Here is a 19,481-nt window from a genome sequence, read left to right as displayed (position 1 = left end):
TCTTTCCTTTTTTTTTTTTTTCCTGGCAATTTATGCCACTCACACATGCTCTTTACATTTATTTTGACCTTGATTCTTTTAGTCCATACTGATTTCCCAAACCTCTGTTGTTCGTTGCCTCATGGCTTTCATTTTCCTTCCGTCTCTTTCAAGCGACTTAGAATTCCTTGGCCTTTTGAGTTTGTTACTAGCTGGGCTTTGCTTTGGATGATGTCTTTAAGCCCGGCCTTGGTGCTTTGAACCTTATTTATTTTTTCAGATATGTGAGTGATTGAGTATATATTAAACCCTGTCTGTCCAATCTAGAATTGGGGATTTTATCTTTAGGGTTGAGGAACCTATTTCAGTGAAACTTTAGCATACCTACTTAAATCTTGGGGGATCAGGGAAGGAAAAGAACAGCAGTTTTCAGGGACTAGGGAGGCCATGCACTGTTCCTGGGTCCCGGGTACGGGTGGGGAGGCTCGTTCACGCACCAGTGACCCCACCCTGATTTCCTGCACACCTGCTTCAGACGAGGCGCGACATGAAGACCGAGAATGGAGCAGATACCGTGAAACACAAAATCCATGCTCCCAAGGGGTTTACAGTCTAGCAGAGGATTCACCATGTTAAGCAACTAAGCACAGAATTAATTATGCCTCTCAGATGGGACTCTAGTTCAGTTCTGCAGAATTTTATATCCCTAATTTCCCATGTTTATTGTTCAAAATATAACTGGCTTTTCTGGGGCGCCTGGGTGGCTCAGTCGGTTAAGCGGCTGCCTTCGGCTCAGGTCATGATCCCAGGGTCCTGGGATCGAGCCCCGCATCGGGCTCCCTGCTCGGCGGGAAGCCTGCCTCTCCCTCTCCCACCCCCTCTGCTTGTGTTCCCTCTCTCGCTGTGTCTCTCTCTGTCAAATAAATAAATCTTTAAAAAAAAAAAAAAATATTCACTAGTCTTTAGGATTTGATGGTATTTTTGAAAGAAATATTTAAGGTATGGTTTGTAATCTTTTATCAATGCCTTTTACTGTTAGTTAAAAACCGTTTTTACAACCTTTAGACTAACACAGTATTGTGTGTCTTAGATTTCTTGGTTCTCAGGGATCTATAGGTCTATTAGGAGAAATTTCTTATTTCTTAACTGAGTGATCTCGGGTCCTGTTGATGTTTTTTCAAGTCATTTGCAGGGATGGCATTAATCTTTCTTTTTATTTTGCTGCATACAAAGTCCTTGCTTTCAGGGGTAGAATTAAGTACAGTGAACAAGTCCTTCGTAACCTGTGAAGAAAATGATGTTGCCAGGACCTCTTTCTGGGGTTGTAAGCCTTGACATTTTGTGTATAGTGGGAAGATCACACGTTAGCTCTGAGCCTCCGGGGTGCCGAGCCAAGGGAGAATAATTGATCGTGCCTGCCAGGAGAACTGTTCTGAGCTGAGGCTCAGACAGGGGCTCATCAAGAGAGAAAACTGTGATGGATAAGTGAAATCTGCTGTGGGCAAGGAAGGGCCTTGCACTATAAGTACCAGGAATTTTCCATTCCCGATATACTGACCCCTGGGAATGGCTTGACCTTGTGGCTTTTTTAATCTCCCTCCAGTTAGAAGGATCATTTATTTTATTCTGAACAGAATGCTTTGGACACAACTTAAATAATCTAGCTCTCCTCCCCATTCCTAATGAAGTTAAATTGATGTTCTGATTCCCAAATAGGATCACATTCAGCCTGCTGTCATTGGCAGGTTATTCCTCTTAGCACACATATAAGAATGAAGACTGTCATTACGAAATGGGGAAGATAAAGTGGTAAGTTAGACTCATGTTGTCTTAGGAAAGAATGCAGAACTCTTGCATTTACATACACATTTTTTAGAAGTTCCTTTATGCATTTCACTCTACCCCTTAGTGTGTTTTTTCTATCTAGAAGAGATTTCTGGGTGTTTTTCATTTCAATTTAGAATAAAATTATTAAAGCATACTGTGTGTGCACACACTCTTGTATGCATGCTTGTGTGCGTCTAGGTCGTATGACGGAATATGTTTCTAGTGGGTTGTGATCAGCTGATAGAGTTTGAAAGTCACCATTCAGACCACACCCTTTTTATAATCATAGAACCTTCGGGAATAGAAGAGTTTCTTACTGCTTACTGACTTGGCCTATATCATCAGTCTCAATCACGTCCAATCCATGAGCTGCTTTGATTGTTCAAATAAAACTCTGGAAGGGATGAATTTGAGCAGGGGTAGTAAGCAAGGTCTGTTTAAAATGCATTCCGCAGGTGTGGAAGCAAACACAAATGTCTGAGCACTTACCTTTGTGAATGCGCATGCTGTCCCGGCCACCTCCCCCTCACTCTCAGCGTCCCCTCTGACTAATGGGATGGCCCTAGTTCCCGTCCCAAGGGAACCTTGCTCTGTCTGCTTAACAAAACTTCAGGAACAGACATTTATTGCCCTGGCCGTCCTCATCTGGCAGAGCGGCCCCACTCTGAATTCCTTGGACCACAAATGGCTTATTACATCTCAGTCTCGTGACTCCCACCAGCATTCCAAGAGCTGTGGCCGTTGTCATCTCCCAGCCGCCTGTGGAGAAGAGCCATCAGAGTGTGCTTTCACTCCTCCGTGACTTAGGTAACCAGATGCTATTCTGGGGTCACCATCACGAGATTTATAAAAGCCACACGTCCGACCCATGTAAAGAAGAAAAGACTGAAGTCAAAGGGGACGAGAAGCACCAGTCACTTGGCCAGCAGGGCCCAGCTTCCAGTGTCCCTTGCGGCTATGAGCTGGAGGTCAGGATCCAAACTGAACAGGAGGGTGGGAAGAGGGGGCTGCCTGGGCACCTGAGATCTCACCGTCCGCATACTCCTGCTGTAGTAAAAACTAACAGATATGTGTTTAGATGATGTGGCGAGGAAGCACATAGAGGAATAGCACTTAGGCAGCTTTAAGGCATGGAACGGGGTCATAGCCTGGCAGGAAGTGGGAGAGGTGCCCTACCTGGAAGGGAGCACCCTCCATGGGCCTCCGGTGGCTCCAGCATGATACGCAGACGGTGAGTGTGGGCTGTCTCCGTGCTTTCCCCCTTCTGCTTACTACATTTCAGAAACTATATTCTCTTTGCTAAGCATCCCTTAGTAACACTGGTTAAGATTTTCAGGATAAATAGGACATGCGTTTTTTGGTAGTAAAATTTTAAAACAATAGTCATTTCTTTTATGTGTTGAGCATATGTTTCTGGTAATGAGTATGTAACGGCTGAACCTCAACTTCTAAGTGAAATAAAAAGTACAAGTGTCAAGAACGCTACGCACTTTACCCGCCACCACTCTGCTCCCTTCTAGTTTGTGCAGATGTTGTTCGGGGCAGTGGTTCGGAGGTCTTAGGTACTAAGTTTTTCCATTGGGGGTTCTGAGTTAAAGGACCTCAACTGACCTTTCCCCTGGCTTCTTTGCCCTTGTGTCTGCTGTGAATGGGAAGGTCAGCAGTACAGGGACAGAAGCTCTGGGATGTGCGTTTGGCGGAGAACGTGCCGCAGGGTCTAGAGGGGGGCCTTCCACGCAGCACAGCACGGAGTGCAGGGTCTGGGCCGCTCACCTGTGCTCCGACCCTTCTGCTTTTTCTTAATTCCCCAAGGTTCTTCCTCCACTGACTTTCTCCACTTTCGCTAGTATGGCAGTCCCTTCTATTCTTTTTTCTCCAGCTTATAAAGATCTTCGAAAGCAATCCTGTCTTTCCTAAGGCCTGCAAGATAAGCAGGTGCTCCATATAATCCCTCTTCTCTAGATGGGCAGCGAGTCCAGAGAAAGAGCGTAAGCACCGGCACATGTGATCTCGTGCAGACCTTCCGTGCAGCTTAGAGCAAGTGTTAATACTGGCTGCTTGCTGAAATCGGAGGAGTGAAGTGCTGTTGTTATTAAACATCCTTTGGGCAATTTTCTTCTTTTTGTACAGAAACATTGATTATGAGAGATCGGTGACAATGAAATACAGTTGAGAAAACGGGCTGTTTTCTTAAAAACGGACCACAAACATGCACACTGGTAACTAAGTATTTTTATTTGACATCGGATTCCAACCTCCTATATTTGCGTAATAATCACAACTGACCTCTCATGGTGAACCTCACAACTGCATGCAGCTCAACTGATTCCCCTTTCACTCTCCACTTAAAATCCAACTCTTGCTTTATCGTAACACCAGGAAGGAAAGAGCTGCTGGTCCTTGAGAGCAAAATGGGGATGTGCGTTCATAAAACCTAGTGGGTGGGTTCTCCTCACGTCATGGTTTGTATGACACCATTTCGTTTGGTAAATAGGATAGAAAAGGGTAAGAAGAGAGATGAGGGTCTCATTATAAAAGAAACAAGAGTGCATTTCAGTGCCCCACGTGGTTTGAACCGCTGAGCCGGTAATGCTGTGCATTCTCTGCTGGGCAGGTGTCGGGGTCTAGAAGGGGGGGGGGGGGGGGGGGGCAGCGGGAGGAGGCTGCAGCACCGCCCTGCCAGCCCCTCCCAGGTTCTGGCTCAGGACAAGGTTCCGGGAACTTGGGTGAATGGCTGGACCAGGACAGGAGCTCAGGCTTTCAGACCCAGATTCTTACTACTAGGTGTCAAACTCATTTCCTGGTCCTCTGCATTAACTTTGGGGCCTGTGAACCAATGCTTTTTCAGGCTGAGTAATGTCAGAAACAATTCAGTTTTCGTGCATGAGTTTCCTCTGCACAACATCTTCAGCCTTGGTTGTAATTCCAACGAGGGCAGTTCTCATCTGTCACTCCACTGGAGCCTAGTGCACTCAGCTCAGAGCTGAGCTTGGGGTGAAAGCGTCAGTAGGGCTTTATGAACTGTCATTCACCTTTCATGCCGTTTCTCTCTTCACCTATAGCTGCCTGTTTTCAAATTTAATAATTAGGTCAATGATTCTTGATTTATTTTTAAAAGATAATACCAAAGACAGGTAAGGCCAGGGCAAAATGGTGCCATTCTAACATCCCACTCTGAAAGGAATTTTTTTCCCGTATTATACAGAGGACTCTAGCATTAACACTCAGACGTAGCCTTCGGTGTAAGGATTTAAGGATGGGCAGGAGGCGGCTGATGTGTTAAACACCAAGGACCCTCAACCAAGAACTTTCTCAGCTTCAAAATCAAAAACAATTCTCTAGGATGAATGGAATGATAATAATTGGTACTGAATTTTATAGGGGAATAATCCACAGTAGTTTTCCAAGTGAATGTAATAGAGCTTATTTACTTTTTTCACAAATAATCATTTTTTTCCTCACTGTAAAATTGGGATCTGTCATTTGTGTTACCTGGATTATCTACACATTAACATCTTTAAAACTACTGGGCTTCCCATGGAGAGGTGTAAATTTCTGTAAATCAAAGTTCTTGTTGAGCAATAAGTCGGCGGCAAATGAGGTAAATCAGAGGCATGGCTGTGGATGCCAGGTGCTGGGTCAGTTTTTGATGGCCATGGTCCAGAGGAGTGGATGGTCCGTTTCCACGGTCACGACACCAGATCCATCATAGGTATTGGAAGTACTGACCAGTGTTCCAAAACCAAGCATGTTGTTTGCTATAAGAAAACAATAAAACAATGTTTAGTGAGAGCCAACCTTTCTCCAGTGTGGTAGAACTTTGTCAACAGTTACCAAAAAGCAGTGAAGCCTATGCTTTGATATAAGCTACATACAATGTGGGACAGGTGAAACATAGCATGTAGGATTTTAAAATTGAAAGTTTCCATAACTTTCCAGGAGTTGGTTATTGGTTGTTAACTATTCTGGGATATATGCCACTCTCGGACAAAATTTCATTAAATTTTTAAATTTTTTTTCATTACCGATTGTAAAATCAAAACCCATTTTGTAATGTGCTACTTACTTCATTGCCTGGGTGCAATTATAATTTTTCTTGATGACTGAGAATTAACATTTTACATAAGTTATTAAACTCTATAAAGATGCAGTTTTAGCTTCAAGTCTGAATGATATGGGGCGGAAAGCTAATTACTCCAAAAAACCACGGGATTTTGGTTATATTTTTCTCATAAATTAAGAAAAGCCAAAATGAGCAAGGCTTGCTTTCTGTAAAATTAATAGAAACTTAAAGGTCGAAGCCGACTGTGAAATCTTGAGGAAGCCATAAGCTCGGCTGTAAAATGAGGCCAAGAGATAAGAGATAATCTTCTAACTACTTAATTAAATCAAAGTAAAGGCTTAGGAGTTAAGTGATATATATGTAATTGGTAAGTAAATTCTATGTATGTATGTATATATTCTAACAGGTTAGCTGGAGGTAATGCTTAGGCATTAAGGCATTAAGTTGAGGTAACCTCACTTTCTTTGCTTATGTAAGAGCAGTTCATCAACATGCCCCAAACTCATGACTGTCCTATACACATTCCATGATAACCAATATTATTCTCTTGGCTAAAATTCAAAGAGAAAAATAAATGGAGCCCCTTTCCTTTAAACAAAATGTAACTGAAGTTACAGTGCTTTGGGGAAATAACCGAATTATAATGCTCACTTCCCACTAGAGGGAGCTTGTTATCTTCCTGAGGAAATTTTGAAAAAGGCAATTTAAAAATCCAGAGATAGTATTACAGGACAACGTATAATTAGTATCACCAGTTAACACACTTTACTTATTAAAACTCAAATTACTTATTTTTCAGAGTTGTCAGCGCCTTTACTAATGCAAACACAAAGTTATAAGGTAAAACCATACAAGAATACGGAGTGCGCCTCAGGTAATATTACCCTAATATATAATTCAGTGTAAGAAGCTCTTGCCTCTTCAATAATTTGGAACTTTTTTGAGATGAAGTTTCTAAATGATACTAATATGCACCTAAATTTACAAATCTAGACACGATTTTGTGGATAGTGGGTTAGGGTGGTGGTCATGGATTCATGACAAAGTCTATTTGGGATCTGTTGGAGAAAGAGGCCTTGGCTCTCCTGCAGGACAGCCTTGCTTGGGATCAGGTGCACACCCCACCTCCAGACATCTGGGCCAGGCCTAGGATTTCAAGGATTTTCCAATGGCCAACAAGGGAAAAGTTGGGGAACAGATTGAACACTGCAAAACATTTATTCATAAAGACAATTGTGAATGCTCTAGTGGGCCTGCCACCTTTACAGGGGAAACTTCCCAGTGAAGTACAAGATATATACATGCACAACCACCTGAATTTGACACAATGCATTTTAAGATTCTGGAAACTGATTAAAATCCTGGCTTTTATATAGGCTCAAAGGACAAGAGAACAAAATTATTTCTCTAGTTTGTAGTTGCATATAAATTCCTTTCTGCTTTTCTGAAGGTAGACTATTGATTTTGGATTATTAGGACTAGACACTTAGGAGATACATATATATCTAAGTGTCTCAATCAATCTATATCTATCTATCGATCGATCGATCGGTTTCCCTGACAGTAATTCTTTATGGGGAAAGAATGAACACAGTTTTAATCTCATCATGAGAGTCACCTCCCAAAGGCCCACCTCCAGATACCACCACGTTGGGGGCTAGGCTTCCACACAGGACTTTTAAGGGACACATTCAGTGTGTCGCAGTACAGTCAGAATTAATGAAAGGTTACAGTTAAATACATTTGCTAGTCTCCAACTTTATGGAAATTATAATAAAATGACAGAAAACTAAGATGAATAAGCTGAACTACAAAATCATGAATTTTAATTTACTATGTCACTACAATTATTTTGGAGTATATTCCTTCAAGTCAAAGAATCATGCTTTTGGAGCAAACCCTAAAGTCTTCCCTATAAGAAAAAAAAAAAAATTTTTTTTTTTTTGAGGAAAATAGTTGGAATTATGATTTGAACTCTCCTTACCCCAAATGTTGGAGGGTCAATTGTGAAGTAAAATAACAAGACTGGCAGACAGACAACTTCCCACAGATGGGAAAACAGATTATTTTCTTCCAGTTCTATTGATATATATTGATGCATACCTATATACTAGGAAATGATTATCACAATAAATTTAGTTAACATGTATTACAAATTTTTTTCCCTTGTGATAAGAACTTTTAGAATCTACTCTTACCAACTTTCAAATATTCCACACGGCATTGTTAACTACATTTATCATGTTGTACATGATATGCCCAGTACTTCTAGATCTAGATCTAAGAACTAGAAGTTTGTGTTCACCTTCTCCTAATTCCTCCCCACCCCTGTGCCCCTGGCAACAAAGTATCTGAGGTCGGTATTTTTTAGATTCCACATATAAGTGAGATCATACAGTATTTGTCTTTCTCTGTCTGACTCACTTCATTTAACATAATGCCCTAAAAGTCTATTCATGTTGTTGCAAATGGCAGATTTTCCCCTTTTTATGGCAGAATAATATTTCTGTGTGTGTGTACCACAACTTCTTTATCCATTCATCCACTGATGGACACATTTCTTGGCTCTTGTGAATAATGCTGCTAGAGGACATGATGTGCAGATATCTCTTCAACATAGTGTTTTCATTTCCTTCAGATATGTTCCCAAAAGTGGAATTGCTGGATCATAGGGTAGTTCTAGTTTTAATTTTTTGAGGAACCTCCATGTTTTCCAAAGTGTCTGTACCAGTTTACATTTTCATCAACAGCATTCATGGGTTCTCTTTTCTCTAAGACCATGCCAGCATTTGTTATCTTTTTTTGATGATAGCGTAAGGTGATAGAGCTCTTTGTGGTTTTGAGTTGCATTTCTGTAATGATGAGTGATGTGAGTGCCTTTTCATGCACCTGTTGGTCATTTGAATATCTTCTTTGGAAAAATGCCTATTCAGGTACTTTGAATGGATTATTTGCTTTTTTTTCTTTTTGCTACTGAATTTTAGGAATTCTTTATATATTTTAGATATTAACTCCTTATCAGATATACAGCTTGCCAATATTTTTTTCTCCTTTTCATACATAGGTTGTCTTTTCATTTTGTTGATTGCTGCTTTTGCTGTGTGGAAGGTTTTAGTTTGATGTAGTCCTACTTGTTTATTTTTTAATTTGTTGCTTGTCCTTTAGGTGTCTTAACAAAACATCATTGCCAAAACCTGGGTCAAGACAATTTTTCCCCTAGGTTTTTTTCTGGGAGTTTCATGGCTTCAGGTTTCATGTTTAAGTCTTTATTCCATTTGAGTTAATTTTTGTGAATGGTTTAAGATAGGAGTGAATATCCAGTTTTCTCAGTACCACCTATTGAAGAGATAGTCTTTTCTCAGTTGAGTATTCTTGGATCCCTTGGCAAATATTAGTTGATTGTATAGCTGGGGGGTTAATTGTATAGCTCTGGGTTATGTTCCTTTGGTTCACGTGTATATTTTTTTATGCCAGTAACATACTGTTTTGATTACTACAGCATTATTATATAGTTTGAAATCAGGAACTGTGATGCCTCCAGATTTGTTCTTTCTCAGCATTACTTTAGCTATTCAGGGTCTTTTGTGGTTCCATACAAATTTTAGGATTTTTTTTTTTTTTACTTTTGTAAAAAATGACATTGGAATCTTGATAGGGATTGTATTAAATCTATAGATGGTTTTGGATAGTATGGACATTTTAATGATATTAATTCTTCCAATCCATGAACATGGAATATCTTCCCATTTGTGTCTTATTCAATTTCTTTCATTAATGCCTTGTAGTTTTCAGCGTAGAGATCTTTGACCTCTTTGGGTAAATTTATTCCTAAGTATTTTATTGTTTTTGATGCTATTATAAATGGGATAATTTCCGTATTTTTCAGATAACTCATTGTTAGTATATAGAAACACTACTGATTTTTGTATGTTAATTTTGAGACCTGTACCTTTAATGAATTGTTGATCTGTTTTTGGTGCGGCTGTTAGGATTTTCTGTATATAAAATCATATTATCTGCAAATTTACAATTTATTTCTTCTTTTCCAATTCTGATGCCTTTTGTTTTGCCTAACTACTCTGGCTACGACTTCCAGTACTGTGTTGAATGGGAGTGGGGAGAGTTGGCACCCTTGTCTTCTTCCTTATCTTACAGGAAAGACTTTCAAACTTTCATCATTGTTAGCTGTGGGCTTGTCATATATGGCCTTTATTAGATGGAGGCACATTCTTTCTATACATTTGTTAAGAGTTTTTATCATGAATGGATGTTGAATTTTGTCAAATGCATTTTCTGCATCTATCGAGATCACCATATGATTATTTTTTTCTATTGTGATGTATCACATTTATTTATTTGTGTATGTTGAACCATCCTTGCATCCCAGAGATAAATACCACTTGATTATTGTGAATAATCCTTCTAATATGCTGTTGAGTTCAATTTGCTAGTAATTTCATTGAAAATTTTTGCATCTGTATGTATCAGGAATATTGGCGTGTAGTTTTCTTGTAGTGTCCTTATTTGGCTTTGGTATCAGAGTAATGCTGGCCTCATAAAAGGAATTGGGAGTGTTTCTACCGTCTCAGTTTTTTGGAAGAGTTTGAAAAGGATTGGCACTAATTCTTCTTTAAATGTTTGGTAAAATGCACCAGGGAAGCCATCTGGTCCTGGGCTTTTCTTTATTGGGAGATTTTTCATTACGGGTTCAAGCTCCTTACTAGTAATTCATCTGTTCAGATTTTCTATTTCTTCCTAACTCAGTCTTGGTAGGGTGTATGTTTCTAAGAATTTTTCCATTTCTTTGTAGTTGTCTAGTTTGTTGGTGTAGTCTTCATAGTAGTTTCATAAAATCTTTTGTATTTTGGTGGTTTAGTTGTAATCTTTTTCATTTATAAGTTTTTTTGATTTGAGTCCTCTCTCATGTTGGTTAGATTTTAAAAATTGTTTTCCTTTTCTGTATTTCATTTTCTAATCTTTGTTTCCAATCTTTTCTTTCCTCTGCAGACTTTGAGCTCAGTTTGTTCTTCCAAGTTCCATAGATATAAAGTTAGGTTGTTTATTTGAAATCTTTCTATTTTTTAAAAAAATTTTTAAAGATTTATTCATTTGAGAGAGCACAAGCAGAGGGAGAGGGAGAAGCAGACTCCCTGCTGAGCTGGGAGCCCAATGTGGGGCTCAATCCCAGGACCCTGAGATCATGACCTGAGCCGAAGGCAGACGCTTAACCATCTGAGCCACCCAGGCACCCCCAAATCTTTCTATTTTCTTGATGTATGCATTATAGCTATGAACTTCCCTCTTAGAACTGCTTTTGTTGTTTCCCATAAGTTTTGGTATATTGTGTTTCAAGATACTTTTTCTTTTTAAATTCTTCTTCGACCCATTGGCTGTTCAGAATGCTATTTAAGTTCCATGTATTCACAAATTTTCCAGTTTTCCTCCTGTTATTGATCTTTAGTTTCATACCACTGTGGGCAGAGAGGATAACTGGTATGATTTCAATTTTCTTGAATTTGCTAAGACTTGTTTTGTGGCCTAACATAGGATCCTAAAAAATGTTCCATGTGCTGGCTGTGTTCCCTGCCCAAGAGCAACTGTAGGATGGGCTCCACAGTTGTGTGGATTTGTTGGTCAGGCTTCCTAGACAGTTAGGACTACTATTATTCTCAGGAACAGGCATGGCTATGAATTAGCTTCCCTGATTGGGCAGGGCAGCAGAACAGGGGCTAAGGCCATAATGGCTTGTTGTTCGGGGACCCAAATCAAGCAGGACTGTGCACCATCTCTGGCCAGATGGGGTCACCAGCTTTGTTCTGCAGATGGGGAGAGCCACTGGCCATGTGCTCGGCTCATGTGCCACTGTAAGCAGGGCTGCGAGGTGGGCTACCTGGCTTCCCCTGTACTTTGGTTAGGTTCCCTGGTTGGGTGGGCAGAAGGCTGTACTCAGGAGGAGTCAGGGCTACAAATTCATTTTCCTGCTTAGGTGGGGTTGCTGTAAATGCCCCAAGGCTGGCAAGGCTCTTTTCTGGAGGTCGAACAGGCTATAGTCTTGGCTCTGCAGATGGGAAGGGCCGCTGGCTTGGCTGTCCACTCAAGTGCTGCTTAATTGGGATTGCAGGATGGGCTATGCAGATTCCTGGGAGCTATAGTTGGGTTTCCTGGTCGGTAGGTAGGTAGGTAGGACTATGAATTAGTTTCCCTACTTGGTTGGGGCCATAGAATAGGCCCCAGGGCCTGCAAGTCTTTTGTTTGGGGACCCAATCAGGCAGAACTGTGCACCAAGCTCCGTGGCCAGTGGGGTTACCATTCTGGCTCTGAAGATAGGCAACTTGAGTGCTGCGGGGCTAAACAGTTTCCTAGGGGCTCAGGCTTCCTGCACTGGGAGTTACACTCAGCAGTAGGTAACCCTACAAATTAGCTGTCCTGCTCAAGCAGAGCAACTGAACTGGCTCCAAGGCTGGTATGGCTCATTATTTGTGGTCCCAAATCAGGCAGATCGGTGCCCCACCAAGTTCCTGGTCAGACTGGGCCACAATCTTGACTCTGCAGATGAGCAAAACCACTGGCTGAGCTTGAATGCTGCTCTGAATGGAAACTCGGTCTTCCAGGATCCAAATGTGATTGAAAAGGGGAACAGAGTTTATAGCAATCACAATCCGATGCCCAGTGGTCAAGCTGCACAATTCCCCCTTGATGTGAGACCTGAGTTTGGGCCTCTTGTGAAGTGACCCACAGTGCAGGGGAGCTGGATGTCCACTGTGGGCTCTGTTTCCTGTTGGAGAAACTGTAGGCTCCGGAATCCTCTCGGTGCAGTGTTGTGCTGGCCTGGGGAAGGAGCTGTGTCAGTGTAGCTGCTCCTCTTGCCCTTCTGATGCAGTCCGTCTTGGTCTTTGTGCTTTAGGCTCACCCCCATATGGGTTCTAGGATTTTTACAATGGTGTCTCTTCCGTGGATAACTGTTAGTTTCTTGTGAAGGGGACTGAAGTTGGGAATGACCTATGTTGCCATCTTGATGCCATCGCTCTCTCAAAATCTACCCCCAAAAACTTGTCCAAAACCTTGGCTGGCTTAACATTTATATTCAATTCAACATTTAGACAATTGAGATGTAGTGGTTTTTTTTTCCCCCCGTTTGCAGAAAGCAGAATTAACCATGGTTCTAAGATAACCCGTCATTTAGATCAAGTCCTGTTTTAACTAGGGACAAGAATATAAGTTACAGCTTGTATCAAATTATAGGAAACTATCACATGTGATCAACATAACCTGAAATTGCTGTGTCTGAGTGAAAGTGCAGTCTCAGCTGTGTGCCTCAAAGCCCGTGCCATCGACTGTTTTAAGGGCAGTTGTGATGTAACGACAGCAATATTGGCCAACGAGGGCTGGTTACGTTCCTGTTCCAGTGAAATGTAATACCTGATATATTGGAGAACACAGAAGCACAGCCTAACTTGTGGGTTTTCGTATTTTAGAGAAATAGAAGTACTTAAGAATAAGAGAAACGTTAACATAGATTTTACAATTTTCGTCCATGATCTCAAACTGTTTTCCTTCCCAAAGGTAAGGATGAGAGTTAGGCACGTCATATTCTGTTGCTTTACTGACATTCTAGAGCATCTGTGTAAAGTGGAAAGACTGAGGACTATACGGCAGAAGCTGGCAAATTGGTGGAATTTAAATTATTCAACCCTTCTTGCGTCACATGAGGGTAAGCAGGGCCATCTGTCCTGCTGTCTTGCTTGCCCTCCTCTGCCGGCCGGCCTAGTGGTCTGTGGCTCTTTTGAGCTGATTGACGGTGTAATAGAGGCCGTGGGGAGGCTTCTGACGCTTTAAAGGCCTGGAAAGCACAAGTGGGAAGGACTTGTTCCCTGTGCTCCCGGGTGACTGTTCTGCTCTGATACTTTGATGGAGGAAAGCTCTCCCTGTCAAAAAAAAAGTCTAAACCCTGTCATGTGAGGTTAGTGAGTCCGACCCAGGTTCAGACGATGGCTCTATGAGCTCCGTTTTCTCATCTATAAAATGTGGATAAGAATATCTACTTCACAGAGAAGCCGTATGAATTATCTAGTCAACAATCTAACACATGATAAGTATTAAAGAAATTTTCAGCTTCTTTGCTTTCTTCGGTCAACGAAGTAGGTCAAGGTTTCCTTTCCCCACATCAATAGTCTTTTAAAATGAAAAAGAGAGCTTGCCATGATTTGAACGACTAGCAAATGCCTTACTTCAAGTGATTAGTTTATAGTCAGCTGAGAGGTACGATGAGATAAACTTTGCCGGGCTGGTAAATCATTTGTTTTTATAAGGTATTTACTATGTTATCCTCTTTGCTGGACACTAGAGCTAGAAAGTCATGCCCAGCAGACCGGACAGAAGCATGGGGCCAGGATGGGTTGTGTATTCAAGCAGGAAGTGAATCCGTGGGTGAGGGGTGTCACACACAGGCCTGACGCCCGTCCTGGCTTCCTAAGAATTTGGGGGTTGACACTGGTTATTTTGTAAAAATAAGTAAATTATAAAAAAGGCAATGCCAACATTTCTTAAACTGATGAAATTGAAGGAGTCAGAGAAGGGAGTAAACGTGCTTTGCCTGGGAGATGCTAGACAAGAAGGTGATATCTGAGATGGGAGTAATTCTCGTTCATTCCACACATCACCCGAGCACTTAACAGTGCGCCACGTGCTCAAGGTACAGCCGGGTTTTATCTGCAGTTTACAGATGGGGAAAATGAAGTTGAGAGAGGTTAAATCCACAGGCTCTGATAATGAAAGTTGTTAGAGACACGTTACCAAGGGAGGCTAAGGCAATTCTTTGAAGAGTTTTAAAAAGAGAATTGAGGCTGCTGTGTTCCCTAAAGTAGGGAACTGTCAGCAGCCTGATGGACTAGAGTAAGTGGGCGATGCCGTGAAAGGATGGAAACCACTCTAAACCTTAAATGAATACCATATATACCACACAGAAAAATGTTTAATGACGCTCTCATGGTGGATCTCAAGGTTTCCCACCATTCGGGAACATTACGTAAAGTTCTGGGAGAATACTGGACATATCACTAACTATTTCAGATGTAAGGGCACCACCGTATGCTCTACTTTCATCATTTACTCTCTGGAGAAGCTTAGCTGATTTGGAGAAATGCTGTTTATTAAGAAAATGTGACAGATTTCATCAAACTACACTGCCTCTGAAATCAGTTCACTAGGATTGGTCTTTACCATTTCAATTATTTGAACTATAGATTTAAAACAGGTATTTACAGACATATATGTTTGGCAAACTTTTGATTTAAAAAATTGCTAATTTACCCTGTCCTAATAATAATATCCTTTCCAGAATTCCTGTTTTAAAGTGGTTTCCTATAAAACAGCATTTATACTTAACGGTTGTTCTTAAAAATTATCAAAAATTAAATACTGCTTTTTCACACTTTCTTGAAGGCAGAAACTCAAACTAGTCCTGGTATAGAGCTGGAGAATACCTGCCTTTCATGTATATTTATTGGAATCTTAAAAAAAAATATACAAGTTGGAGAGCATCTGAATAGAAATATATCCAATTATCTATATCAGCACTGTTGAATAGAAATGTGTGATCCACACATCTAACTTTTAATTTTTCATTAGCCACATTAAAAAGTAAAAATAGATAAAATGTTTATATATACACACTTGTGTTATTTTTGTTGAGATACAATTAACATAGATTATATTAGTTTCAGATATACTACATAATGATTCGATATATATATATATTGAGAAATGATCACCACAGTATGTCAGTATGATGTCCATCACCACAAATAGTTAAATATTTTTTTATGTGATGAGAACTTTTAAGATGTACTCTTAGCAACTATAATACAATATAGTATTAGTAACTAAACTCACCATGCTGTACATTACATCCTGATGACTTGTTTTATAACTGGACAATTGGATCTTTTGATCACCTACACCCATTTCTTCCACTCCTAACCTCTGGCAACCATGAACCTGTTTTCTCTACTGAGGGATTCTTTTTTTTCTGTCTCACTTATTTCACTTAGCATAATCCCCTCAAGATCCATCCATGTTGTTGCAAATGGCAGGATTTCTTTCTTTTCTATGGCTGAATAATATTCCATTGTGTGTATATGTATGTACACACACCACATTTTCTTTATCCATTCATCTGCTGATGGACATTTAATGTTTTTCCATTTCTTGGCAATTGTAAATAAGGCTGCAATGAACATGCAGATGTATATATCGTTTCAAGTTAATGTTTTTGTTTCCTTTGGATAAAACCCAGAAGTGGCATTGCTGGATCATATGGTAGTTCTATTTTTAATTTTTGTCGGAACCTCTATAGTGTTTTCCATAGTAGTTGCACTAATTTACATTCCCTCCAGCCGTGCATAAGGGTTCCTTTTTCTCCAAGTCCTTGCCAACACTTGTTATTGTCTTTTTGATAATAGTCATCTAACAGATGTGAGGTGATATCTCATTGTGGTTTTGATTTTCATTTCCCTGATGATGAGTGAGGTTGAGCACATTTTCATGTACCTGTTGGCCATGTGAATAATTTTTTGCTATTAAATTTTATGAATACTTTCTATATTTTGGATATCCCTTATCCAATATAGGATTTGCAAATATTTCCTCCCATTCAGTATGCTGCCTTTTCATTTTGTTGATAGTCTGATGTAGTCCCATTTGTTTATTTTTTGCTGTAGTGGCAACCTTTGATTTTGGTGTCAAATCTAAAAAATCATTGCCAAGACTGATGGCAAGTTGCTTACCATCTCTGTTTTCTTCTAGGAGTTTTATGGTTTCAGGTCTTATTTTTAAGTCTTTAATCCTTTTTGAGATGATTTTTGTGAATGATGCAAGATGGAGGTCCAGCTTCCTTCTTTTGCATGTGACTGTCCAGTTTTCCCATCACCATTTATTGAAGAGACTGTCCTCCCATTGCAGATTCTTGGCTCCTTTGTTGTAATTTAATTGACCACGTATGCACAGGTTCATTTCTGGGCTCTCTGTCTGGTTCCACTGGCCTGTGTCTGTTGTTGCTTTTTTTTTTTTTTTTGCCAATAACACAGTGTTTGGTCAATGTAGCTTTGTGATATATAGGTTGAAATCAGGAAACATGCCTCCAGGTGTGTTGCTGTTTATCAAGATTGCTTTGGCTATTTGGAGTCTTCTGTGATTTCATACAGATTTTAGGATTGTTTGTTCTATTTCTGTGAAAAATGCCATTGGAATTTTGGCAGGGATTGCATTGATCTATATAGATTGCTTTGGGTAATATGGACATTATTAATTCTTCCAATCCATGAGCATGGCATATCTTTCCATTTGTGTCTTTTTCAATTTCTTTCATCAAAGTATCATTTTCAGTGTACAGGTTTTTTATCTCCTTGGTTAAATTTATTACTATGTATTCTTTTTGATACAATTGTAAATGGGATTTTTTAATAATTTCTCTGATAGTTTGCTATTAGCGTATAGAAATCCAACAGATTTTTGTATGTTGATTTTGTATCCTGCAACTTTATTAGTTGTAACAGTTTTGTTTTTTTAGAGTCTTTAGGGTTTTCTTTATATAGTGTCATCTGCAAATAGTGACAGTTTTACTTCTTCCTTACCACTTTAGATGCCTTTTATTTCTTGTTGCTGTCTAATTGCCCTGGCTAAGGCTTCTGATACTCTGGTGAAGAAAAGTGGTGGGAGTGGGCCACTTCATGTTCTAAAATATTGTCATTTTAACATGTCATCCATATACAAAATTATTTTTTAGATATTTTACATTCCTTTTTTATACTAAGTCTTTGAAATCTGGTGTGTATTTACAACATATCTCAGTTTGAACAAGTCAATTTTAAGCATTTAACAGCCGCATGTGGCCACTGTATTGATTGGACAGTACAGATCTAGGTTATTGAAGCAGAAACCATACTTATGAATCAGTTATCTGTTTTTTCAGGGAACAGTTATCACGGGACTGCAGATATGTATTCACAGAGTCTCAGGTTATAAAGAGACTATTAAATACAAGTGAGCATGTCAAGTCTTTTAAAATTATTTCAGCTTAGGACAGGAATGGATCAACAGACACTGGGCATATGCTCAACAGTAAGAAAGATGGGGTCCTCTGCCCTTTAAGTTAAAGGCTAACAAAACTAGACAAGAAAACCAAAAATGTAAAATCTAAACAAACCTAACAAAATTACCAGTAGAATACATCCTGTGTTCTACAAGGAACTTAGTAAGTAGACTCCTGCCGGGACATGTATGAGATGGTTTTCTAACTAAAGTCCTTGCTCTTAGTCATCACCTGTCCTCTCCACTCCTCTAAGTTCCCTAGCCGATTTTGCCATTCCCGCCTGAAAGAGTAACTGATGGAACCTAATTGCTTATAACCTCGCTGCCTCCTACCCCAAACATCTCTTGGCCTGGTATTTAAGGCCTTTCCTCAAATGTCTACTTTCTCCCATATAAGCTACTTGCCAGCCACCACATGCTGCTTGCTATTCCCTTAACAGATCAGGAACTTCCTACAAGAAATTCTGATCTTTCTCCTCCTTCTGGAGCATATCCCATCTGCTATGCTTGCTGTATCCTTTCAGTCTGAAGTCAAACATCACCTTCTAGCCTGGATAGCTCTCTTTGATTCTCTACCCACTGCAGGCCAAATTAATAATACACACACAAAGAAAGACATGCAAATGTAGAAAAATGTTAGCAGTTCTAAATCTGGATGGAAAGTATAGAGATTTTGCTGTTCTGTTCAATTGAGATTTTTTTTAATATTAAAATTCAATGTTAAAATTTGGGGGGAAGTTAGGAAAAAAAGACTAGGAACTCGTGAAGGAAAGTGCCTTCTCCTTGCTTATCTTTACTTCCTCAAAAGCTGAAGTGATGCCGTTAGGAGAATCAAGAAATGCTCCTTGATTGGAAGTGCATTAAAATAGACCTGAATTGAAGAGAACGTGCACCGAATTTGGGAAGCAGGCATGCAGCCTGTGGTATGTGCATCAGTGGCTGCCTGGAAGGGCCTCTACAGGGATGCTGAGCAGACAGCCCAGTACAGGGCACAGGCTGCTGCTTCGTCACCTTCCTGAAGCTCACCCAGGACAGCCCTGACTTACACTTATTGACATAGGAAGACCTGAAAATTAACCCAAATTATGCCTGGTGCCTGGAAAAATGGTAAGAGCAGACGTCTTCATTGTGATAGCAAGCCCTCCGCAGTGCTTTCTTGTAGGAAGTTCTCTCTCCAAACCCTGACGAACTGAAGCCGCCTCCTGAGGTGGGCCCTGGTCACCTCTCTATCCTGATGACCAATCCTTTCTTAAACTCAAGTGTCTAAGGAAGGGCTATTCTAATTCTCTACTTGAAAGTGGTTGCATTTATCTTCGTCTCTCTCAGAAGTCACACCTTGCCCTTGGATGAGGGCTGGAAGTCATTGGAAGGCTTCTGATGTCCATTATTCTTCCCTCTCCACTCAGCCTGCTGTCCCCAAAACAATTTGCTTGGAGGAACCAAGGCTATTTATGCCAGTTAGAAAAGGTTTCCCAAGCACTTTCAAATGTTCAGGCTTTTCTAAAACATGTTATTTTTCTTTGTT

General features: G+C 40.2%; 1 protein-coding gene across 6 annotated transcripts in view; it reads right to left on the bottom strand.

The window, feature by feature from the left end:
* Positions 1 to 4,429: 4,429 nt before the first annotated feature.
* Positions 4,430 to 19,481, bottom strand: part of TPK1 (thiamin pyrophosphokinase 1) — a 325,993-nt gene continuing 310,941 nt past the window's right edge. For all 6 annotated transcript variants that reach the window (XM_032401396.1, XM_032401394.1, XM_032401393.1 and 3 more), the window contains one exon: positions 4,430 to 5,564. In XM_032401396.1, coding sequence (XP_032257287.1) covers positions 5,446 to 5,564 — 119 coding nt within the window. In that variant the 3' untranslated portion in view covers positions 4,430 to 5,445. The remainder of the gene's footprint in view (positions 5,565 to 19,481) is intronic.

The sequence above is a fragment of the Phoca vitulina genome, unplaced genomic scaffold (genome assembly GCF_004348235.1).
Source record: "Phoca vitulina isolate PV1807 unplaced genomic scaffold, GSC_HSeal_1.0 scaffold4, whole genome shotgun sequence".
NCBI classification, from domain to species: Eukaryota; Metazoa; Chordata; class Mammalia; order Carnivora; family Phocidae; genus Phoca; species Phoca vitulina.
Note: the sequence above shows the minus strand (reverse complement) of the source record. Positions and strands in the feature narration are given on the sequence as shown.